We start from the raw sequence: 26,383 nt of genomic DNA, 5'->3' as shown, positions 1-26,383 counted from the left end.
ACATCAAAGAAGAAGATAGAGAACGCAAATGTTTAGGTGGGTTTTTGCTGGCACTGCAACCTATCATTTGAGAACATCTGGAGCAGTTTAAGCCCACTCTTAAGGACTGACCCACGGGACATTTTGAGTTGGGAAACAAAAAATTGCAAGGGAGCTAGTAAACACTTGTATTTTTGTACAACAATATTGCTTCAGATAGAAAAATGTGACAGGACTGTAAACTGAGATTTCACTGCAAGCTGGCATACAAAAGGTGTGAGTAAAATAATATAGATGTATCTTGTTATACGCTCCTCTGGAGCCAGCTGGAAACCAAAAGATTGTGATGGTTTTGGAGGTTTTGCTGTCAGAGAGAGGATAGATGGCAAAAAATGCAGGTTCGCACGCGCACGCACGCGCACGCACAAGCACACACTTATAGTTTTGACACCACAGCATGACATATTTGAGTGATTCCACACAGAAATGTGTAGACATTTCTGGAATATTCTGCCGGCCATCTGGATTAGGGCAGGTTTATTCATGCACATCGCAGGCTTGTGAGTGTGTGTAAGAGAGTGATGTGTTCTCATACCAAACATCAGACATTGTAGTGAACACGCCATCTTTCAGCGACTCTGGAGACATCCAGCGGACAGGCAGCAGACCCTTCCCTCCTTTTCGGTAGTAATCCGTCTCATAAATATCTCTGGTCATGCCAAAATCTGATGAAAAAAAGAAGCCATTAATTCTCACTCATTCTGTGTGAAAGAGGGAGCTCCTGAGAGCTCATCCATTCCCTCACCTCCTCCCCCCCTCTGTCCATCTACATTAGGACTCCACTGCCTCAGGCACTCACTGAAATCCAAGCACTTATTTTCGAGGCCAGTTCAGCATTGAGCAACCAGGGGAGGCTGAAGGCCTAGTATTAACTTGATTTACCTCCAATCTTCACAGTGTAGTCCTCAGTTACCATGCAGTTCCTAGCAGCCAGATCTCTGTGTACAAATTTGTTGGCATTTAGGTACGACATGCCGTCGGCAATTTCCCCTGTCATCTGGATCATCTTTTTGAGCGGGGGTAGGACCTGGCTGGTGGAGTTCTGAGGATGAGGCGAGAAAGTGAGGAGTGAAAAAACACAGTACAGTTAGCCACAACACCGGACACTGGTTACAGCTCCACATTATAAAGTATGGTATGGTTGCTATGTGAGGAAATGTGCACGTGTGTGTGGTGGAGAAAAAGGGAGACAGGCTGTGTGTGTATGTGACAATTCACACCATCACCTATTTATGTAAGATCTCTGACAGAGCTGACATGTGTGTGTGAATGTGTGTGCAAGGAACAGCTGCTTACTTCTTTGCGCAGAGAGCGCAGGTGGCTCTTGAGATCTCCACGGGTCATCAGCTCCATAATCACCAAGGTTGGTTGTCCCTGAGAGACCACGCCCAGCAGCCGCACCTTTACCAATCACAATACAACACAGGTCAGGCATGAAGAGTCAAAAGTCTCAAATCCATACGACACATTCAATCTAGGCAGGTTTTGAATATGTACAAGTGTGGGAAAATATAAAGTATACCCAAAACAGTCAGTAATCAAACACAAAGGACTTCATTTTTCAGTGTGTTGTTGATGGACACAATTCTCCCGCAATGCACAAAGAAAATGCAAGAGATACTCACAGCTGGGATATATTTAACTTCAGATGGTGGTGAAACTAGGACTACCTCAGAAAATAACTAAAATCACAATTACAATTTTTGGAACAACGTTTATTGAAAGTGGGTTTAAAGTGGGTCTGATGGTATCTTATCATTTCCTGTTCGTATAAAATGTTAGATTTCTTGTATATTAACTGCAAAGCAAAAAACAATATATCATTTAGTTATAAAATGAGTAGATAGTAAAGTCTCAAAATTCTCTCAGCTGCACAGTAGCGTGCCAGCAATCATTCTGTAACTGTTCATATGTCATAACTTATATTCATATTAGAAAAAAACTGTTTCTCTTTAACTTGCTTAGAAGATTGTAAAAAAAATATATATTTACTTTCAAATCATACAAATTTAATTAATTACATTTAAAAAAGGTTGCAACAGCAGTTTTCCAAAGGGAAAATCATTAAAATATCCGTTTAACATAGTTAATGAGGCTGTGATCACGCTGATGAGAATCTACACAATCTCCAGGAGGCTAAACCCTGCCTGAGGCTGGAGCTGCACGAGTAAAGTAAAGCACAGTGTACTCAGTGCTTGTGACCTGCCGACACCTTTCTCTCTGCATCTATGCAGAGTAATTAGTTTCTTGCATTTGGGTTCAATAAATCAATGTGTTGGTTTATTTCGAGCCACACTCTGACGATTCATCTGCATTTATTTCAGGCTTTTCTCACTCAGTTTAGGCCGTGTCGCTCTTACCACATGGTGACAGTTGAATTCCTTCATGACAGAGGCTTCGTTCAAAAACTCAATGCGCTCCCTCATGCTGGCCGACTCATTGACCGTCTTGATGGCCACTCGTGTGTCCGGCTCGTCCTTGACAACTCCCTTGGCGATGCCTTCGTACACCATACCGAAGGAGCCCTGACCCAGCTCCTTGTGCATTGTGATCTTCTCTCTGGCCACCTCCCACTCATCTGGGACGTACACTGGCACAACACAGAGGACAGCAGGTCAACAACACGCATTCACTGCAAAACTTAGAGAAAAAAGATATTGCACATCCTTACTTTCAGCAGCACTGAAGTACTCAGGGTTGACGGAGGCATAAAGGACTCCATTCCCCAATCTGTCGCTATTCCTATTAACACAAAAACAGCTAAGTTAGTCAGCAGGCTGTGTGGATGTGACGTGCAATTCTCTTTAGGAACTCTACTCCTTGCCACAGGGGAATGTTAATGAAAGCAATACCTGTTAACTCTAATTGACATTACACTGGCCATTAAGTTTCATGAGCATAGCGAGGTAGAACAACATCATCGGGACACTTTGTCCGGCAATGTGGAAAGCATGTTTATGAAGATACTTGCCGCTTTTTGTTCACATAGAAGACAATTGTGGTGAGGCCGGCAATAAAAAGTGTCACTATAATAGGAATTATGATGACCAAGTAGAACGTAACACCGTCATCTCCTGTCAGACAGAACACAAAAGAGAACAAGATCAGCACCAGCTAAAAGTGTCATTTCTTATCTACTTTAGGAAGGCACGATTTTTTCTCTCCAATAAACAGTATTTAATGTGCGAGAAATGTTGTTTTACGTTTGGGTGGAGGCACGTAGAAGAACACGCCCTCTGTCCAGGAGCCATTCCCTGCTAGTGAAGTAGCGCGCACACGAGCAGAGTAATTTCCTGAGCCCAGGTTGGTCAGCCGGGCTCCTTGGTGCTCGCGGTACTGCTGCCGTGACACACACTCATGTTTCTCAGCCTGAAATGAAAAACAATTATAATAATCACACATGGTGGTTACTGTGAACGATCAGGCAGATACAACTTTGCATTGTGCACTTGCAGATCCATCTTTTCCATTACACTTTCACATACAGTACACTTGTTTATAGTACTGTTATCTGTGCACTTTATTTTATATTTCATAATCAATTGTACATGTAATATGTTTCTATTTCTTGCACTGTGTTGATTGTTGTTGTTTGTCCTAATGTATGCACCACCCGCCAAGACAAATTCCTCGTATGTGTAACATACCTGGCAAATAAATGGTTCTGATTCAGATTCTGACCACTTTAAAAGTCTCGCTCCACTCAAAAATGCCTGCTGTCACTTCATTGGCTGTTTGAGCGTCACTGTGCAGAATGATGTCTGTGCAGAGTTTGGCACTAGAATCTGCTGACGCTGAACCGTACTTTGGGTTCGTGTGCTGGGATCTTTTGCATTGTGAAATGTCTTGAAACATGTCTGAGGGGATCTTTAGCTGTACACAGCCTTGCTCACCTCTGTCCCCAGACGGAACTTGATTTCATACATCAGGATGAGACCGTTGGGCATGATGGGCTCTGGCCAGTGCAGCAGCACACAACCTTCAACTTTTTCACTCCTCTCATAGATCACCTTTCCAGAGATGTCATCTGCTTTGACTGGGAAACACACAAGCACAACAAGCATGCGTCTTCAATGCACTGTAGGAGAAGGTGTTCCAGCACACTGTGCCACATTTCTATAATAGATTGTATCCTTACCTGCCGGTTTGGTCCTGGAGAAGACGAAGGCTCCAGCGCTACATTGCCCCACCTCCTCGTTACATGCATGGATGTCAATGCGGTAGACAGTGAAAGGTCGCAGGTTGGGGATCTCTAAATATTCTGCTGTTGTCGTGTCCTCTGAGAAGGGGTACTCCCTGATGGGAGGAATGGCATCTGTACTGTTATCCCCTGGACCGAGGGTGATGTTCCCCCTTCCAACACCGTCATAGAGCAGTGTGTTGTTAGCCAAACCAAAAACATCTCTACGTCGACGATCTGGGGGTCTGAAATAGAGAGGATAAAACAGCTTTAAGTATAGTGAGCGCTGTTCTTTTTAAATAAAAGACAAAAAGTATATTGTTTGTCCTGGAAATCCTTTAAAAAATAAATATTTTTTATATTCATAACTCCAAAAGAATTTTACACAAAGTCGAAGCATCTTGCTGAATGTGTGTATGTGTCCACCATGTGTACGGATACTGAATAATCCCTGTGGAGCTGTGGCGTAGGATGAGGTCTGAGAGATCATAGCGAGGTGGACACGCAGAGAAAAAGATAAAGACACATAGATATTGTTCCACAGTAACTCTTCATCTCTTTCTCACGAATCCCAGTCAACATTGAAAAAAAGTCTAAAAGGGAAAAAAGCTGATACGACAGAAAATATGGCTTATATCTTTGTGACATTCTGAACCAAACTGTTCAATCATAATGACCAATTTTCAGGGCCATGGAGCCGCCGGGAGCTGGACATCGTCTCCATTATTGAGGGCAAGCAGGCGCTGACAGCTGTGACTGCAGCAGCAGCAGAGGCACAACAGACGCCACAGGGCACCGAACCGGAACCGTGGGTAATACAGGTTTAATAGGTAACTGTAGTTACCTATGAAACCTACAGGGTAGTTAGTGGAGACAGACGGACAAAGGAAAGGAGTGAGTTGGAAAATGAAAGCTGTATCGACAGCAGGTGACAACAGGTATATGGGGGCCTTTACAGAGCTAAATAGATGTTCAGGGGTTGTTTGGAAGTGTAACGAGTACAGTATCAACAGGTGGCTAGGTTTTGTATCACAGCATATGAAACAGCTCAGACATGATTCAAACTGTATACTGGGAATTAGGACTGCAACTAACAATTATTTTAAGGATTCATCCATCTGACGATTTGTCCACAATTAATTGATTTATTATTTAGGTCCATAAAATTGTGAATAATTCTCATCATGGTTTCCTTAAGCCCAAGGTGGTATCTAAAAGGAGCTTGTCCAACCAACACTTCAGAACTCCCAAAATATTCAATTTACGATCAAACCAGACAAAGAAAAGCTGCAAATAATCACAATTAGGAAGCTTAAAGATAAGAATATTTTACATTTTTTTTAAATTGCTTAAAGTAACAATTTGCTCATTAAAATAGCTGCTGATCATTTTTCTGTTGACAAATCGTTTCAGCTCAAGTAATAAAGTGAGGGGCGTAAACTCAGAGACCATCTTTTGTGTCAGACATACACCTACATGAGGAGTGGACAGACACAGACAGATCCGTGGGAAAGACCAGTCGCACTGACATGTCAACATTCTTCTCTGACAGTTATATGTGATATGCAAAGTCCAGCACTCAAAATCTGCTGCTGTTACGTAAAAAATATATGAAAACTGACGAGAGAGTTCTGGAAGTAATTCTTAAACTATTCTGAATAGAAGTAACAGAAGTGATTGAGCAAGAGGCAGAGAGGCGGACATACCACACTGAGAAGCCAGACTTATGGGATCCAATTTATACATATGCAATGAGAGTGTTAAAATAAGCAAGTCAGTCTGAACACTGTAAGAAGGCTGCTCAGCTGACTGAAGCATGGCCGTATACTAGAGTTACTACAGCAAGAGTCCTGACCTCGCCCGCTAAAGAAAAGATTTACCTTTACGCAACCAATGAAATCCAGAGAGTAAAGCATTGACTACAGATCAATCCTTTAGCCAGTAAGGTACATACAGCAAGCTCGGAATCTCTGGATCTGACAAAAGAATAGATAACTTTCATCATTACTTTCAACAGGAAGCGATTACAGTAAATAAATGCTCCAGTCAGGTTTTGGATCGTACCACAAGGTCTCCTAAACAGACACTGGCAGCTATCCTCTTTGTGCAACAATCCTCCCCCTCCTCCACTAAATCAGTCTGCCTGCCTTTACTTTCTGTTTGTCTAGCGCTGATGGGGCTCTTCCCTAATTCATTTAAATTCCAGATGGATTCACTGTACATTTCCTGGCAGCTGTTTCACTCCAGAAAGAGAGAAAAAAAAAGGCCCTGACAAAGAGAGTGTGCAAGGGGAGGAGGAGAGTGGAGTGCCGGGTGGAGGACAGAATGGAAAACATTTCCTCTTCTTTCTGTTTCTGTTTTCAGCCATCCTCTTTCTCCTCAACCTGGGTCTAAACTCTAAACCTTTGAAAAAAAACTCCACAATGTTCTAGCCCATTCTCTGGAGTGGTTTGATATACTGCTGGCTCTGTTACAGTGGAGAGTCTTTGCATACACAGCTTGAGCCCTTCGCTGGAGGCCCGGGACCTGCCGTCCGCTTGTTTCCTAGACAGCTATACTATAACAAATCAACACAGCCAGAGAGAGAAGGGAGGGGGGCAGATATGAGTTCAATTACAACAGAAAGCTGTTTTATTATTCCTCCAAAGACATCGATCCAATTCCGCAAGAGCGTTGCAAAGGAAAAGAGAAGGGCACCGTGACGCTGTTTGAATGAATGAACTTCGGAGGCTCAGAGGCATCGTTTAAAGCTGTAGTATGGATTTATAAGATACCTGCTGAGTGTTCTTGGTGGGAAGCAACACGTTTATTAAAGGTCTCCAGATTTTACTGTGATAGATGTTGGAGATGCAGTGTTACGGCACCAATTCACAAACGCATAGATTGTCTGTGACTGTGTATACGAGAATAAAGGAGTGTGGGAGGAGAGCGGGAGTCTTTGAAACAGTGAAACATCCTCCGCCACGAGCGAAGTTAAATGATAACACAACACAGATGTCAGTCCCTATTGTGAAGAACAAAAGCATAAGCAGCCACGGGTGTGCAGCCAAACTAGGCCCTTCAGACTCCTTAATCACATCTCTCTCCTGGGTTTGTTTGTGTTGCCTAAATTGCTGCCGACTTGGGTCCTAACATCCCCCGTGCCACTGTTGCTATAGCAATATAAAGCCACAAGAACGCTAAGAAGGCTTTGGATCCTACTCAGCATGCCTCCTCATCTGCACCGCCTGACAAAAGGGCTGAGCCCAGCAGGCCGGCTCAACACCCGTCAGGTCCATCTACGCCCCCATGCTCGGATCCTGACGGCTCCACTGAGGAGCCATAATGCCCGGGCCGCCACCTCATTCCTCATTTTGACCCATCAAATCAAACAAGCTCAGCTCTTTGATCGCCAACTCCACAGAATGAAAGGAGGCTCAGAGCAGGAGCTGTAAACTGTTTAAGGAGATGACTGTATGGCTGAGATTATAATCTTCAATATATCTGTGGTTTATTTTACCTGGGCAGAAAGATGGCATTGTGAAGGAAGTTCTCGAAAATCTTAAAAAAGACCCGGTCATCCTTCTCCCTGTCTTTCTCCTCTGGCGTCTTCTGGCAGGCACAGCATGGACCCTTCTCTGTCCCTGCCAGGTCTGACTTGGTGGGCTTGGTGTTGTCCTCCATGTCCGTGAACCCTGTGGCTGGGATACGGATCGGGATCTTCAGCTCTGTTTTAGGAGAATACAAGAGTGTTTAGCAATGGGAAGCCTTCTGCATCCTCAAAGCAGCTGCTGATTGCATTATTTGACACATTTCCTGCACAGATTTATGTGTCAATATTAACGGAATAGTTTAATATTTTAGGAAATACACATTTCGTTTTTTTTGCTGAGAGATTGAATACTCTCATGTCTGTACGTAAATATGAAGCTACAGTATAGCCAGCAGATAGTTAGCTTAGCTCACTGTTTAACTTTCTATCTGGAAAGAAATTAAACTTATTTCCCAAAAAGTCTGGTTAATTTAAAAAAATAAAAAGATGGTTATTGTTTTGTAGAATGAGTATTGCACACCTTTGGAGCAGTAGTTATGTTGGTAGAGCTCTCTATCCTCAGGCTGCTGCTGCCAGCGGACCCGGTAGAACGTGAGATTGCCGTTGGGAAAGGCCGGAGGTGACCACTTCACCATGAGCCTGATTGAGGAGTTGGCATATGCACGGGCGTCTTTGGGCATGGACGGCACTGCAATAGGGCCAAAGTCAGTCTGCTACATTAAAAATGTTTTACAGTAATTACTGAGAAGGTTGCATTCCAATCACTAATAATTTACAAACAGCATTAGATATAATCAACAACTACAGTATTGGAGCCAACAGGCTGATGGTCAGACTTACGCGATGCGCGTGTGCGAATGTAGATTATATCACTCTTTGCTCCAGTAATGTGTTTGTCCTCGACCTGCAGGGTAATGGACTTCACAAAAATAGCATACTGGGTCCAGGGCTTGAGTTGTTGAAGACTGACTTTCGGGTCATTGCTTTTTTCCTGAGGGAAATCCACATCCACCATGTGCCAGCTGTTTGAGCCACAGCCGTCCTGCCCGTCAAACTCTGTGATGTTCTTGAACGGGCTGGCAAAGTCACAAAACATAGTTGTACATTGACAAAACGAAATTAATCTAAAAATGACATGTTCACCATTTACAAAAAAATCTACTATCAAAATTGATTGTTGGCATGAACATCAAACACATTGTTATCAGATATGATTCATCTTTGCCAATGGTTTTGCATGTTTCCTCCAACAATTTTACAAAGCATACTTTACATGTATTGCTTATCTACCTCGAGTTCAATTAGAAAATCTGGTGGTATTTAAATCCAGATTTCACACAATAAGCAGACATGGATGTTGTAATTATGGTGATGTAAATTTGTTTGTTTGTATTGCAATAGAATAATTATTCTGCTGGTCATCTGTAATCAGGGCTTGTTAGTAATGTGAAGTTAGTACTGATTTCGGGCAAAATATGCAGATAGATGTGATAATTTAAGATTTAGTTTTACATAAAATATCTCTGATTTTGTGTTTTAAAAATTAAGTTCTGACTTGATGGCCAAAGAAGAATATGTCCACACTTCATTCATACAAACTCTCAATGTAGAATACATTTTATATGATAATGTGCTATGAAGGATAACAAGTCGAGTACTCACGACTCCTTGTAGTAGACTATGAAGCTGATAAGGTCTCTGTAGTCCGGCGGCCGGTAGCGCTCCCATGTCAGCCTGATCGTATGGCTTGATGTGATGTTAGACTTGAACTTCAAGATATGACTTTCACCTGTTGCGACAGAGCAGGATGCACAAGGAGACACATACAATATTAAGACAACCTATCATCGCTTTCTTATCGTCCCTACACACTGGATGACACAGATTGTCTTTTTTTTTTACATCCCTAACAACAAAAATGTAGACCAATAGTCGTAGTAGTCAAAGTCCATGTGAAAATACTCACAGCTGGCTCGTTCACCGTTGTTACTGAAATCTCCCGCCATTGGCTTCACAGCAATGCCCGTCTTCTCCCACATCTTGTGAATCTCAGACATGCAGAGTTTGGGGTTCTGACGGAAGAAGAGACGTCCTTTCCCAATCGTCAGGTTGTGTTGACTCCAGTCCCACAGGGACTGCAGGTGCTGGTTGTCGATGACGGAAAACGAATACATGCTGATAGTGGAAGGAGATCAAGAGGTTACAGCCAGCCCATATAGATCAACAACAAAAAAGTATGTCCGTAAATGTGTTTCATGGAAGCTGAAGTTGTCAGAAATGTGGTTAAAAGGACCTTTTTTTGCCACCTTGTGGCAGCGTTAAGCACTTGAAAAGGTGTCAGGTTTGTGTGTCTGTTTGACAGCCAGGGTTTATACAGAGGAGGACAGAAACAGTGTCATGCTAACACTCTGAGCTCAAGTACGTCAGTAACATAGCTGAACACCTCCAGAGCGAAAGGAATGCCTGCCATCCTCAAGAGCATTCCTCTGAGTGAAACTTTACCCTGGGAGAAACGACAACAAGAAGGGCGACAGGATTTCCCATGACCCCTTTGGCCATAACCAAAAAAGCCTTCCCTCATATCTAAGACGACTGCATTTAGCTTTGTGGCCACACACTTGTATCTGGCCAGTTAGCATGACTCATTTTTAAAATGATTCTACAATACACTAGACACTGTTATCTGTGCATTAATGTACATCCACCTTCCAGGGCCAAAACTCATTTAACAAGAAGTCACTTCGATGATATGTTGTTGACAACCTCCCCCCTGGGATGCGCGGTCCGCTCATGTTCTCTAATTCACCGCACACAATCACAGACAAAATAGTGCAGACATACTCGTCCATGAGTTGCTGCCCATTGATGTAACGCAGGCTCTTGAGGAAGGACAGCGAGCCAAGTGCGTGGGAGTGACGAATCTTCACATAGCCCGTCACTTTCTGAATCAATCCCATGAAGCTCTCCAGCTCAGACGCTATGTTATCTGGGGACAGGGGATGAACACACACACACACACAGACACAGATACAAAACAGCACATTAAAAAATATCACGGAGATCGCTGCTGCGATGCCACCCATACTAGCTCTTAACGCAAATATCCTAATGAACACTACTTTAAGTTGTATATGTGTTATCATATATAGAGATTAGATTGTGTGGCACCCTGTCAACTGAGCAAATACCAGCTTTATAGCATAATGTGATAATTGGATTAGAGTGCAGGAAGCAGATGTAATGTTGATTTTGTGGCGCTCACTGTGAATTCCAGCAGCTCAGACCACCAGGCCCTTTAACTTTATCTGTCTCTGTAATCATAATATTTGCTGGGCAGTCAAGTGCAACATAGTGTAGTGAAGTCAGTAAAGGATTTCTATAGCTTATTGTACGACAGATTGATGGCAAATTAAATATTTATTGTGATGTTGGCTAGTGTAGCATAGCATAGTGTACGAAGCTCAGTTACACTGCAACATTACAGATCATGTGGTGTTAAAAGCACTGTGCTTCTGTGTAGCTGCACTCACTTCCACGGCGGATGTTGATGTTCAGGTTGCCTTCGATGACGGTGCAGTCCTTCAGGGACTGAGCCGCATCCACAGAGTCGATGACAGGCGATGTGCACGGCTTATCACACGGGCCATTGCAGGCATTGCATAACATGCTGTTTACAGCAGAAGCAGAGGAAAGGAGAGGATGAGAAGAAAGAGAATGAACAAAATCTGAAGTGAACTTTTCTACCTCACCCTGAAATCATCTGTCCACTCCCTGTCTCCCAAGCATTCCAACAGATTCGGGCAAATACATTCCCTCCATGATACAAGGTCACCTCTCACACGGAGAGTTTAATCTTTTATGGGCCCTCTCGTCAGAATTTTGCGAGAGAGTGACTCACTGTTTGACCTCAGAGATAAAACAGCAATGGTATGGCCAAATAATACAGCAGCAGAGAGTCGGCATGGAAAGTTTGGGAATTGACGAGACAAAACAGTGCGGAAAGTTGCAGACAAAAGTTTTCTTGTTTAAGGTGAATGTCAAACAAAGGAAATGTCAAGTGAATATTTCAAGTGGACTCTCCTTAAAACCATTCAGTATTAATCTGTAAAATCTACTAGTGGTGAGTATAGACAACAAGGCACTCTGTTGAGCACCTTTCACGCTTTCTAAACAGTCTGGGAAGTCTAAACTTGAATCATGAATAGTCAGACATGCTCTTAACCTTTAGCACTTCCAACTTTGAGTCCTACTTTAAGAAAGGAACCTGTGAAGAGCCAGGTGAAGTTTAGCTCAAGGATATCTCATGCAAATTAATAAATTATGCAAAAGTACACAGTGAACACACAAGCACCGTTTTAGTGTCTGTGAATAATGAAGAGAAATCACACCGCTTCACAGAAACATTAGCGAGGAAGAAATACTAAGACCTCTGGCTCTCTCTGGGAAAAACTTCAGATACAGAACATTAAACAAGAATACTTGAAAAATTGTTAAATGTTTTAAGCTCTTCCTATTATGTTGTACATTCAGTGTGTCAACTGGCATTACATTTCTCAATCATCAGGGCTGTAACTAGAATTGAAGGGTTCGTCTTTACCGGTTTGTCTCATTGCGTGTGAAGCCAGAGGGGCAGTCGGGCATACACTCTCCCCCGTGGATGACAAAGAGAATATCGCCAAGCAGGTGCACATGGGAGCACAGGTCCATGGTGATGCAGCGCCAGCCCTCAAACTTGTAAGTGTCTGGGGGACAGTCCGGCACACAGTGGCCCTCGTGGTAGTAGTGGAGGCAGCCGGAGCAGGCCATGTCGTTGTTGGGTTCAGTACAGCTGCCCAGGCACTGGCTGTGACAACACTCCCCCTGGTCTGTGCAGGAAAGCTTGCAGTGTTCGGGACACACTGAAGGAAACAGAGAAAGAAGAAGAGGTCAGTTTTGATTGGTTGGAAACAGTCTACACTGCTGGGCACTGTTACATAACTAAAGCACAGATTGATGTGTTATTGTTATTATCTGCATGGTATCAGGTCAGAAAGCCAATAAATAGGTTTAAAAAGAGTAAGGACACAATATGTGCAACGCAATATGCGTTTGTATACACACTATACAGATGCCATTAGGGACATGTAGCTAAAACTAATGCAGTCTTACACAATAGACCGGCAATAAAACTACCTTCATGAAGGTGATAATGTTCAGTTTCCTTTGAAAACGTTTTTTAAAAAGGTGTGGATTTAATATAATGTACATAAATCAACATGTACCTAATATATATATATATATATATATATATATATATATATATATATATATATATATATATATATATATATATATATATATATATATATATATATACATACATATATATATACATACACACACACACACACATATATATATATATATATATATATACATACATATATATACATATACATATACACACACACACACACACACACACACACACACACACACACACATCTAAACAACAAAACTAAACTCCCACTATCATGATAGCTTCTAATAAAGAACTACTGTAAATCCTTCCAGGCTGTGAGAAAAGAAATCGATAGAATAATTGTTGTGTGGGGTGTTTTAAATTAACTTGAGCAACATGAATGATAGAAGCTCCTTACTGTTTACTGAGCATCACTGGAAAAACCAAAACCCATAACAATATGGTACCAATAACACAGTGCATTTTCCCATTGCTTGAGACAGACATGTGGGAGTTATTATAAATTGAAAGATGTATTGGACAGAGCTTATATAATGACCATTAATATATCAACCCTTTTCACTGAAAAACGTGTATTTCAAAATCCAAACTTTGATACAGAAAGGATAAAAGTTACAAATTCAGGCAATAAGGCAAAAAATGAAGCCAGTGGTTGCTAGAAGATTTACAAAGCACTCATCTGATCTGATCAGCTTTACACAAAAATGACTCAAGAATGGCAACTATGAAAATGGCAAATGGAAGGTTTGCTTTTAATGCTGTAACCTATTTATAAAGTAGCACTTCTGGAAAAGCAGATGTAGCGGTAGAAAGCAGATGATTCCCAATGCTAACTAATCTTGATCACTGCAGGCGGAGTTGTTCTAGTTTCAGACGAGTCCACTAAAGAAAAAGCACCTGGACGTGTGTGTGAATGTGTGTGAATGATTGTAAAATAACTGTTGACAAGGTGCTTTCTGCTAATGATTGTTTCTCTGTCTGCATAAAGAGTGGCTCTGGGAGAGACTGAGTCAAAGGTTCAGGTTTCTTTGGGGAAATGTGTAACACATAAGAAACCTATGATAATTTGCCTTTTTTTGCATATTGTGCAGGCAGCAAAGTGGTTCCTAAGCAACCGCCTCCTGGTGCAAAGCCAGGGCTGCAAGGAAATGCGCACACACACACAGTCTTACACGCTCAGACAAAAGTACACTAAAACACACATTTCACCACTCTCTTTTATGTGAGTTATTATGTGACACTACGCATATTACTTTGCCATGAGAGTCCTTATTTCATCCATCCCCAAAACAGATACTTTTACAGGAGTACACATAATGAAGAATGAGTGTGCATGTGTATGTGTGACATGTGTGCACATGTTAATATGTGAATGTGTGCGTGTGCCAGAGAGCGGAGAGGAAAAGCAGCTCCACTTGTTTATTTCCTTTTAAATTAAACGCGGGTGTCGGAGCATCAGTGGTTCGCTTTGTGAATCAGTCAAGAAAATGAAGCCGGCTGCTGAGCTAATCCTCTCTTGATGAATATTTCATGTTGCTTTACAAAAACATCTGTAGATGAAGAACGTGATGGTGCACTACAGTAATGCTGCGGAGCAAACACATACTCCCAAAGTGCCAACTCAAGTTTGGCTTCACAAGGGAAGGGGAATGATCATTCTCACTGCTGACAGTTACTCAAATACTTGCCATTCGTACTCACATTCAGTCAAATCTAATAGTGCCGAGGACAAATGGTCTGTTTGGAAAATGCTATGACGAAAGAAAGAAAAACACTATTTCCTAAAAAAAAAAAGTATTGTTCAATACACAGATGACAATAAAATGGTGGTAAGACTGAGAGGTTGCAACTTTGGGTTCCAGGGGACAACATTCATTAATATATAACTGCTATAGTTTATGTTTGTGTTTTCTGTCCTTGTCTGATTGTTCGTATAGTTGGTTGTTGTGTATTATTTTTTTTATTTATTACGTTTTTTGTTGTCTAGTTCGAGGTAATGTGTAACTTGTATAAACTTAAAATAAAATGATTGAAAGAAAGACAGACCTTGAAATCACACAGCAGTAAGAATATTGTCATGATGAATTGAGTGAGAAGAGTATTTACCTGGCCTTCCCTGTGCTATGTACAGCTTCCCACTCGCACTATGTATATGCTCCGTCACACCAGGAGATGACTGGCTCTGTGATACTTCATGAATAGCGGTATCTAACTATTCTGGCTCTGGTCCAAGACAAACGGCAAAGATCATCTTTAAAACTACGGCATCAAGATTTGACATGACAGCCGTGATTTGAGTGGAAATATGATGCTGACATCAGTGTTGAACATTTGCAGAGCGAGAAACATCAAAGAGGACTTATTTTCTTGGAATCCGACCAAAAGGGGGCAGCCAAGGCAAACTCTAATGAGCCTCATTGGAGGAGGTCCCCTCCTGCTCTGCATCATTTTAACAGATTCCTCAATGAAGAGAAATTCCAAACATGCATACCTTCCCCCAGAAGAAAGCTGGGGAGGGGGAGCTGCGGCCTTAAATCCATATAAGTCAACCCGGTTTCACTGTGTGACCAAACAACCCGTGGTATCAAGGATACCACCTCCATTTATAGATGCTCCTAATGTGGCACTATTTCCACACTGCCCCTCTCAACACATAGCTATGCAGGGCATTGTGGGTTTCCACTACTTCAAAGGAAAGGGACTAACCTAACAAGGGGCTCCTCTTATCATACTTGTAGCCCCCTGTATTACATAAAGCAACTGTTGCAGAGAAAAAACTGCAGACACAAAAACTTTGAAAATGATCTGCGGCTGCAGAGTAAAATAAGTCACACTGCCAGGAGTAGGGGTAGGGAGGTTTATGACGTCGTTCCTCTCATACAGTAGTTACCCCACCACCCCCTCCCGCTCATTCCCTGATCAGTCAGCTCAGACACCATAGCCAAACACCAGGCTGCCCCAACTGTTCGCCGGAGCACTGCGACACGTGGAGAGGCCAGTTCCATTTCATCAATAGTAAACGAGGCAACACGAGTCAGCAATGAGGAGTCTCCTTTTGAGCCGCTCATGCAGCCTTACAACCGCCATTAAATAACCCAGCAGTGTGAGGAAGAGGCATCACCGATAGGCTGAGAGACAGACGCGTACTGTGCACTGTTTGTTTTTTGTTCTGAAGGTATCCTCCAGTCGCTAGACGATGTGAAGAATCTGCAGAATGTTTCAGGCCAAAAGGAATTTAAGGGGGATAATGTTGTTCTTGTTTCGGTGCAACATCACAATAACAACACAAGGAATTTCTACGGAAACCTCAGACGGGGAGGCAATTTTGACAGCAAACATGATAACGGAGTCGTAATGTGAGATAAGAAAAGAGGAAAATATAGCTGAAGATTTGAAATAAATAAAGTACCCCAAAAAGATGTGTGACTGCATTAGAGCAAGAGGCGGCAAGCATCAGATTCATTCCTCCGTCAGGCTGGTCTTGTCCTCTTAAAAAGCACAGCATGAAAGGAGGGTTCAGGAACCCAGAACTCATCAACCCAACCCCTCCTCCTTCCCCAGTCTGCATCGCCAATAAGCGGCTTCAATCTGATAACAAGATGGCTAGATTTCAACACTGTCTGTCTGCCTGGGGAAGGGTGTGTGTGTGTGTGTGTGTGTGTGTGTGTGTTAAGTTCACAGATAGATTCTCAAATAAATGCATTACTTTACCGAATAAGGACGTTAGTGCTTGAGAAGGAGAGGATTGCTGTGCAGCTACGCTCCTCATGTGAATGCAAGTCATGTCCCATTTTCCAGATCAAGTGACTACTACACTGTTTACATTGGGAGGCTGGTGACACGTTTACTGCCAGCAGGACGCTGCCCCCTCTGAAGATGAAGTATTGTGTGAAAATAAAAGGAGTTTGTTAAACTGTTATAATTTCCCCAAAGGTGTCAGCAAGTGAAACATAAAAATGATCCAATGAAAGATGAAATAGTTACTTTTTCGTAATTTATCAAAGCAAGCTTTTCCTGCGTCATTGAATCAAGTAGGAAGCGTGGCAGACAGTTGGGAAATCATTCATTATTCACAGTGGGGCTCGGGGGGAGGGACGACAAGGAGGAGGGTGTCTGGGAAGAGGAAGGTGGGGGTTAAACTGGGAGCTCTCTGCTGGACCAATAGCAGGTGGGCAGGGGAGGTTCTAATCCTGATGACTGACATGTTATTGAGTCTGGAGCAGAGACGGTAAACAAGTCCTCTCTTGAGCAGTCATTCAGAGGGGGAGTCGTAACCATAGCGATTAAGCATGGCTTTTCTACAGTTTCGGTGAATCATAAGTTAAAGGAAAACCTGAACAGACGTAGCTTACTCAACAACAAGCCTAAATCCAATTATTCCTGTAAATAGTGCTGACCCATAACCGGAATTTCAGCTGAAAAACAAAACATGCCTCCGGGGCTAGGATGAAAAATAAATGTATTCTCCGGGAAATAATACATTTCTACTGGGTGTGATTTTAAAAGACATGTATAAATATGGTTGAGATATAACTGTGTTTTTTTTAAGTCACATGTTTTGCTTTGACAGGATGATTTTGATGGAGGTTACTGTAGTACATTAAGTGTCACTCACACTGTTCTTGCTCCATAATGTAAACATAGCTCCATTAGGACATAATTAAACGTATCTCTACATTGTCTCAATTTGCCAAAGTATTCACTCTACTGCGCACTATAGTAATCCACTGCACTGTGGGGACGCAAAGCCTCCCACTCTGTGCAGAGTCAGGGCCGGTGAGCTCAGGTTACCAGAGCTGAGAGGAGTAGCAGACAGTAAGGTAGCAGAACAGGCGCACAGTAGCACACGGAAGGGAAGGCTCATCAGGGGTGCTGCAGTCCAGATCGCAGGCCGACCCCCCAAGCTCCCTGAGCTCCATCAGGCCACATCCTCATCCGGCAACCCGATCCTCCCTGGGAGCCCCCGATGGATCACTACAGACACTTGTTTAAACCACATCAGCCAAGACGGCCAGAGGGAGGATGCTTACTCTACTCCCAGCCAAAGGCAAACCGCATCAGAGATTCCGGCACCGTCTTACCTCGACAGCAATAGAGTCTCCAGTGCCGGGATGGATCTAATCTAAAGTGGTGTTTTTCACCTTTTCAAACAGAGTGTGTCTGGCTGTGCATGTTGGGCAAAAGTGACCTTTCTGCTGATCAGAGGGTGTTTTTCGGAAAGGGGAACACTGCACAGCGTCATGATGATGTCCTCATGCAGACAGCTGGCTCAGGAAAGCTTGGCTAAATCTCTGTTCAGTCCTGTGCACAAAAGGTGTGTGTGAGCCCATTCCTCTCCGGTCCCAGTGTTTCTGGGTCTCTTCCACTCCCATGCCCACTAAAGACCATCAATGTGTTTTTCACACAACTATGTGCTGGGCTGTGTGTTCAGGCATGCGTGGCATTTCCCCCTCAATCGCATCCAGTCACAACACCACACACACACACACACACACACACCCTTTCCTTCTACCCTCAGGCCTCGGCCAACTCTGCAGCTGCTACTGCTGTTGTTGTTGTTGCTTTGTTGGTTGACACAGGTATGCAGCAACGTCACATGTGAAACCACTTTGTTTTTATTACTGAAGAGGTAGAGAATGGTCTAAAAGCTATTAAAGGAACTTTAAAACATTTACCAAAACAATGATGACTACAATGTATAGGAATATTGTCACATTATGTGACAGTATTGATTGCAAGTATAAAGTATTAATCAATCTAAAGCTCACACTGTAGATGCTTCAGTAGTGTGGTAATATTAAACACCATGTCCTATTAACTCACTCGTAATTCTTGAAGCAATTGTAATCAAAGCCTAAATGATTGGCTGATTGTTTGATAGATGATTGACAGAAAACAAATGGAGTCCTATTTTAATATATGATGTGATTTTTCTGACCTCTCAGATTTGATGCCTATCTTTGACAATTGCAGTGAGCAATTTTCACTATTTTCAAAAAATCGTGTCGACAAAACAGTAATCTGCAATTAATTAATAAAAACAAAAGCTCTACATTATTGTATAGAAACACACAGAAATAAATGTGAGTGCAAATAAACACACTTGAGAACCTTTAAAAAGGAGCTAAATGTTTTTGTTGTACGCAGTAATGCCATTAACAGAAAGCTGTTGCAGTCAGTTGCAGGCACCGAAGGTGACAAGCTGCATAGCTAAATAAGATGCTGAGATGGGCATTATTATGGGAAAGGCAAGGTAATGCTCAGGTAATGCTTTTTTAAATTGTTTCTCGCATATTCTGAGGTGTTTCCTCTCACTAAAAGTGGCTTCTAAAAATACCTGACTTCCCAGATCTGCTTCATTAAATACAGTGTGATTCCTGGCAGTGCTGTGCTGCCTGGCTGGCGAGATGCGTTGGCTGGCTGTTTTGCTAGCTGGGTGACTGGTTGGGGTTAGTGAGAGCGTGTAAAGCCATCACATCCTTTCAGCCTTGTACACATCACACTCTAATCCCTCTTGTGAATGTAGCGGAGACACCCATGAAGACAATTACAGAAGACTAATGCTTGGTTACTGGTACAAACCAGGGATCGGCAACCTTTTTGATATGATGTGCCATTCTAAAAAGGTTAATATTACATTTCATTATGACAACACATCAAAATATATACCTCTAACGGATCTGTTAATTTTTTCCCATCCATAGAAACATGTTAAAAAAAAGTTGACTCCCATAATCATTGTATTATATATGAAAGGAATATTCAAGACATGATGATAAAAACATCGACATATAAGTTGAAGTCATTAACCTACCAACCATAAATAAACATAACCAATTCTGCAAGGAGGGCAACGAGTAATGCCAGTCAGAGGCAGAGAAGGGGAGGTCTTCTCAGAATGTGGGTGGGGGAAAGAAAATCAAATTACCAATAATAACAGGTTAAGCAACCACAAACGGTTGAGAAAGAGGTCATTTGGCATGCAGATGAGAGAATACTTTTCAAAGAAACTCTTTAACAATGGTGGCACTCTTGTCTACGGTTGCCTATTCCTGGTATGAACTGTACATGGTATTCATCCCACATACGCTTTACAACACTGGTGAGAAACATAAACTGTACACATAAAATTAACAAGTTACTGCTTCATTTGGCTCAGGCGCAGAATGTTTGCAGGCACAGTCCAACACCTGGCTGTGTACCCACCTGACCCCAGACCGGCAGCTGCCCAGTGAGAACCTCCAGCCATATGGACCAATGTTGATTCTCAACACAATTTAACAACACGGCACTTCAATAAATGCTTTTTCTTGATATGACTCTGAAATGTTGCAAGCAACCACAATACTTTGTTTCACATTTTTACTACTTCTACTTGCAGTCGCCGTTCAGAATGGGCTGATTGCTTGGTTCCCAGAGTGCCAATGTTTTCCCCCTCCTATGGCGACATTGGGATGGTTAGGTTTAGGCATGGGGGAGATTGGTTGGAGTTAGGGTAAGCCAATTAGAGGCAGAAAAGAGCAAGTCATGTATTTGCCATAGAATGAAAAATAAAACATTGCTTCTGGGATTGCTGCTAGCAGTGTCGTTTGGGGGGGTGCCTGTTTCAGCACACATGACCGTTTCCAAGCAGGCCAACTGCTTCGCCCCCAGAAGTGTTGCTTGCAGCACTCAAGAACCGCATTGCTTGTTAAACACAGGGATATGAAACATTGTTCTGTAAAATTAGTACATCCAGCATCAAAGTAAAAGTCAATGAGCAGTGGCCTTTAAACGCCCGCTACTAACAACATGCTTGACTCCTGCCCCCCCACCGCCTGTACACAGTGCACTGTTCATTTGATTATTCAAAGTTTATTCATATTGAACGTGTCCATACTGTGTGACACTGCACGTTCTTGGGTCCCAAACAATACAGCCGCCAAGTGTGAAGTGGATCGGTTCTCGAGATATGCGAAGGGCATACCACATGCAGACCGCGAGACAGACAGTCAGAGATTCCTCGCGTTATAGTTAGGTACCAAAACTTGGTTCAGCCTATCATCATCACAGCATCAGAATAGTAGTGGTGCTGATGCCAAGGCCTATTTCTGCAGATGACCATCTGCAGCTTTGCAGTACACGGTGCCCAGACTTCATCCTGGCATGGCGTCCGTCATACATTCTCCCTGCTGGCACGATGTCTGGATTCAAAATGACACATCTTAAATTTCACATCGACTTCAAGGAGGCCCTAATCCCGATTAAGCATAGCAACATTTTCCTTGAGCTAAAGAGCTGATAGGGATGAAAAAGTTTGTGTTCATTGCGAGCATTCCTACCAGGTTAAAATGAAGTGCTTCACAAACACTGAGAAGGCCATTAGTCGATTATTGAGCTGATAGCCAGTGGAATGTATGGGGGGGGGGGGGGGGGTCATATTTAGGATCATGTAACCAAAATGTATACATAGCTTACATTGCAGTCCCTGTCTGTTTGTCTGACTGCAGTCTTGTCTTTCAGATGACAGTGGGTGGTTGTTGGCTCACTCAGACAGACTGCGGTGAAATGCTGTTGCTCAGCCCATTTCTCCAGTACATCTCCCTCTCCTCTTTGGGATATACGCCTCAGTGTCTGCCACCTCAGTGGAGCCTGACGTTCTGTACAGTCCTATTAGCCACTCTAAATATGACATCTGGATTTAGGGTTTCCTTTTCCCTCAACTTAATTTAATTTTCACAGTGAGTTTCTTGAGGGTACACAAAGTATCCTTTTTGTGAGGCTGCACTTGCTCTTTAAAAAGGACAAGCTGCAGGTTCAGCAGGGACAGTTGTGCCCAGAGTTAACATCTGTTACGACGGGGACACTGAGACTATTCTCTCCAACTGGATAGCCTGTGCTGAGACTTTAGGCTCGTCCTTTCAAGTGTAATGGTCTGATAAGATACAACAATCCCAGATGGTATCACAGTAAAACGGTATTGTATTGATCCAGTATATGTCGTATACAAAGCTTCATTTCACATGAAAGAGACCTTTCAGGGGTTAGCTTTTCATTATAAACCTCAAGCTTGTTTTGCAAATTTCCTATCTGCACAAGGAGTTAAAAGCTTGCAGCTACTTCATAAACAGCTCAACAACACAGAAGAATAAAGGCACTTACTGCAGACTTTATGTCATGTTTGCACACTGATAAGACCAAAGAGGGCCATTGATGGGAAATGTTTGAGCCCATTGTATTTAACAATGGGCTGGTTTTCACTTGATCCTTTTACATCAAAGAGTGTGCCTGTAAACCAAAAGTAGGGGCTTTATTTCCTTAAACATCTCCTTTATCCCAAGTTATTGTAGGTGACAATCAAACAGCCGGTGTGGCTTACCATGTAAATGTAAAAGGCACCAATTACACAAAAAAGCCATCACAGTTCAGTAAACAGTAACAACAGCACCAAATATGGCAGTTGCACAAAGCCCATGCAGTAAAAAACATCACCGTTTACAAGTCTCTGAACTAATTGGGGGTTACGTCCCCTTCAGTAAGTTTAACTCACAGGCTCAGCACAGATACAGGCTCGAGTTTCAACATAAGTTTCTGCGTTTATCAGATTTTATCATGCCACAAGTCTAACATTCACTTGTGATCAAAACACAAGCAATACAGCCACGATGCAGTGAAAACCACGGGATTGACAGACTGCAGACTCTTATCTAATCTCGACCATGTTTAGGAACAGGGTGTTTGTGGTAAATCTGCAACACTATAAACTGCAGAGAGTTGGGCTCAAGAACATGAGGGACTGGAAGTAGCACGCTTGGCTATATGGGCCTAGGACAACCACGTGGGTCAAAGGTCAGAGGCCAAAGGCCTTAGAGGGGGCAGACTACGGATAAAGCCGTGCCTAGCCTAATTGTTCCAACAACAGAAGTGGGCAACCGATGTGGATGGAGCAGGACAACTGACAACTGCCTTAAACAGTCTCTAGCCCTCACTTCCTATTGGCTGCCTGTGACATCATGGTTCTATCCCCATGTTTCACCTCCTCTTTTCAGGGTGGGGGGAGAGTTCAGTTCTTCTTCCTACTCCTCGACACATAACCAGGTCGCATCTCTGTATCTCTCTCTCTTTCTCTTACACACGCGCACACACACACTCAAGATTCATGTGCCCCTTTTAGGGACCTCATCAGCTTACATGGCCACTCTTGTACAAGAGGGACGAGAGAGGGAAGGAAGTAGCAAGAAAACAAACGGACACACACACACACACACACACACACACACACACACACACACACACACACACACACACACACACTTCAGGCAGGCCTTTATTAATTAACACAAGCAAAATATGGAGTTTTGGTTGGCACATCATGCTATTATTGTGAAAGTCTAGGTTTGACATTTTCACAAGCAGACAGCTCACTAAATTACTAGCTGGGCTGCACTGTGATATGTCTCCAGTAATGAAACAAAAGGATGCTCACGGGGAAGAAGAGAAAGATATACAGGGAGAGAAAAAGACCCTAGGAGGCACATTGAGAAATAATTGCTTAATATATAAAAGATGTGCTGAAAGAAAAACTGAAATCCCACATCAGTAACCAGTGTATTGAAAAAGACTTGTAGCGAAGGGATGTGGCTGTTTGGGGAGGTCTTAATCACTGAGATCGATACCTGTGTCAGACAGGTGTACCATGTCTGATGTCTAATTAGGGTGGAGGTGAAGGATCGAGGAAGGGGGGAAAAACTGTCTCTAAGTCAGCCAGTCAGCTGACCTTCCTCTTCTCTGCCACGAACGGACACAGTGTTCAGTCCAGGATCACATCCCTCCATGAGAGTTTAGCTCTTAGTCGGATAAAAGAGGAGCCAGTGCACATAGGAAAGGTGAAATGTCATCATAGCACCGCAAGCAGAATCAATGGGGCTGCAGCGGGGAGTATGGATGGAGCGGAGAAGTTTGCTGGCACTGAGGCAGAAGGATCTGCTCGACTCTGCGTGGACTCTACAAAGATTAGACATTAAACCACCTTCAGCCCGGGCCAGCAGCTCAGTAACTTTTAAACTCCCTTCCATTCTAGTGTGTCCTACAAGGAAGATGATCCAAAATGTTGCAGCCTCGTCATTAAAAAAAAGAAAAAACTCCACAAGTGTGAATATACAGTACATTTGCATATTAAAGGATGGCACAGAGAGGACAGATGCCAGGAGAGAGGCAGGGAAAATGGCACAGAGAACAAGCCTGCCTCCAACCACAGGAAGTGTTGCGCCCCCACGATGTCAAACATTAGACTTCAAGAAATGATTGAAACAAAATACCCACGCTTTCTCCCCCAAACAAATAATGGCCTCCATTGTGAAATGCTGTGGCAACACTCAGTCAGGAGAGACATGAAGACAGTTTGAAAACAGTGGGCCTTATCCCCCCCTCCCTATCTCGTCTCTGCTCTCAAGGCCACGGACAACTTTCTCCTTCAGTTGGGACATAGACGGGGGCCACGCAACACTGCAGCCCACTTTGGAGTCCCCCGCTCAGAAAAATATGTCTTTGTCTTTTTGTCGTTACAGACCTCCCACAGCTCAACTGACTGGGCTGCAACAGTATTAGAGCACCAACAGAGGGCCTAAGCCATGAGAAAGACACACTGCTGAAGACATGTTACACACATCCACTGAGAATGCCAGTCTGCAAGTTCGGGAAGCCTTTTCTTTTTCCTTTGTGTGACCCCAAATGTATGGTGTATCATGAACTGTTAATGAATAACCAATGTGAGCTAAGTTAGTCTTGATTAGTGAGATTGAGTACAACAATACATCTTTCCTCACAGCCGCATATTTTGCTCATAAAAATATTTCAGACTTATCGTCATTCCTCCAGCTCAGTTTTATTGAGCCCGAGGGTTTTCCCGAACAAATGACTTTAAACCTGTTTTATGCCATCCCGAAGAGATCAATCTCTTCCTCCAACATACGTGTGGGAACCTGCAAAAAGAGGACACTGAGGAGGACCAAATTGCACATCATAAACTGTATCAAATGGAAGACCTAAGGCCATATTTACTGTTCCACGGTAGCACTGCTGCAGCTCTCTCAGCAACAGAGGATACTGGCGATTCAAGTATTTTACAAAGATGATGATACAAAGACTTCTTTGTAGCATCTGAATTCTTAATACATTGTTATCTTTACTACATGACATAAACTGCTGTTAGCATCGGAATTCTTAATACATTGTTATCTTTACTACATGACATAAATTGCTGTTACATATTAACTGAGCTCGACAGTGCTGTGAGTTACACATTATCTAGTCCTTACTTTTGAACAATGAGTCCCTGCAAAGTGGCCAGAGTGAGAGGACGCTCCACACCTGCTAGATCAGCGATTTCCTCCAGAATGACAAACATAAATGTGCACACACACTCGCATACTTTTGAACAGCCGATGCTGTGCCGGCTGGCTTCAGACAGCAAGGGGACGGATAGCTGGCTGAGAGAGGGAATGGGAGCACGCTGCTCAATCAATGAGCCATCAATCACACACACAAGGAGACGGAGCAAACACAGGAAACAGGAGACTGTTATCCTTTAGCTACCATTCAAAAGAAAGCCATCAAAGTGCAGGCTCTGGCTCCAGGCCCTTTGCCAGGGCCAAACTTCCAAGCATTGCTTTGTCTTGTGGTGGTTTGATTAGAGCCACTATTACTCTACCCTGGCCCCTCTCAGAGGAGTTGTGTGTGTGTGTGTGTGTGTGTGTGTGTGTGTGTGTGTGTGTGTGTGTGTGTGTGTGTGTGTGTGTGTGTGTGTGTGTGTGTGTGTGTGTGTGTGAGATACAGTCTGTTGTTATCCTAACTAGCCCACTGCTGCAGGGCCTCACTGTACTCTGCTGAGCTCTCAGACAACAAGAGGTTCTGAAAAGGCTGGCAAGGAGGCAGCAGCAATCATGTGCACCTCTGTTGTCTATTTGGTACCTGAAGGAAGGATGGGGAGAGCGAGCAAGTGAACACAATACATCACAGAAGAGATCCAACGAGTGATTATTAGCATTACTGAGTTATCTGTTGATTCTTTGGGGTTAACACATTTAACAATAACTTTAAAAATGTTTTCTGGTCAGGACTATATTTGGTACAAATTATAGGGGAAATATAGACAATGTTCAATGGTACACCTCTAAGAAATTACTTCCAATTCATTACTAATATAACCAAGAGTGTGTTTTAGACAGCGCACAAGAGTTCAGATGAACATGAAAAATGTAATCTCTTTACAGGCAAGCCTACATTTTAAAAGTTCCCAATAGCAAATAAATAATAAATAAATGCTATGTTGAATACATTTACATTTCCTTACAATATAACAATATTACACATTTCTTTCCAGAATGCTTTCTATGAAAATATTAAGAAATAA

At 42.8% G+C, this 26,383-nt stretch overlaps 1 protein-coding gene across 1 annotated transcript in view; it reads right to left on the bottom strand.

Annotated features, from left to right (window-relative positions):
• Positions 1-26,383, bottom strand: part of igf1ra (insulin-like growth factor 1a receptor) — a gene marked incomplete at both ends in the record, with an annotated part of 68,118 nt that overhangs the window by 5,584 nt on the left and 36,151 nt on the right. The window contains 17 exons of the mRNA XM_079224294.1: positions 575-704; positions 922-1,081; positions 1,336-1,440; positions 2,400-2,629; positions 2,711-2,781; positions 3,011-3,113; positions 3,243-3,408; positions 3,933-4,075; positions 4,178-4,464; positions 7,719-7,926; positions 8,272-8,439; positions 8,592-8,827; positions 9,414-9,540; positions 9,718-9,926; positions 10,593-10,737; positions 11,282-11,418; positions 12,349-12,649. Coding sequence (XP_079080420.1) covers positions 575-704; positions 922-1,081; positions 1,336-1,440; positions 2,400-2,629; positions 2,711-2,781; positions 3,011-3,113; positions 3,243-3,408; positions 3,933-4,075; positions 4,178-4,464; positions 7,719-7,926; positions 8,272-8,439; positions 8,592-8,827; positions 9,414-9,540; positions 9,718-9,926; positions 10,593-10,737; positions 11,282-11,418; positions 12,349-12,649 — 2,926 coding nt within the window. The remainder of the gene's footprint in view (positions 1-574; positions 705-921; positions 1,082-1,335; positions 1,441-2,399; positions 2,630-2,710; positions 2,782-3,010; positions 3,114-3,242; positions 3,409-3,932; positions 4,076-4,177; positions 4,465-7,718; positions 7,927-8,271; positions 8,440-8,591; positions 8,828-9,413; positions 9,541-9,717; positions 9,927-10,592; positions 10,738-11,281; positions 11,419-12,348; positions 12,650-26,383) is intronic.

This window comes from Taurulus bubalis, assembly GCF_910589615.1.
Source record: "Taurulus bubalis genome assembly, chromosome: 9".
In the NCBI taxonomy this organism is placed as follows: Eukaryota; Metazoa; Chordata; class Actinopteri; order Perciformes; family Cottidae; genus Taurulus; species Taurulus bubalis.
This window is presented reverse-complemented; position numbering and strand designations above follow the sequence as displayed.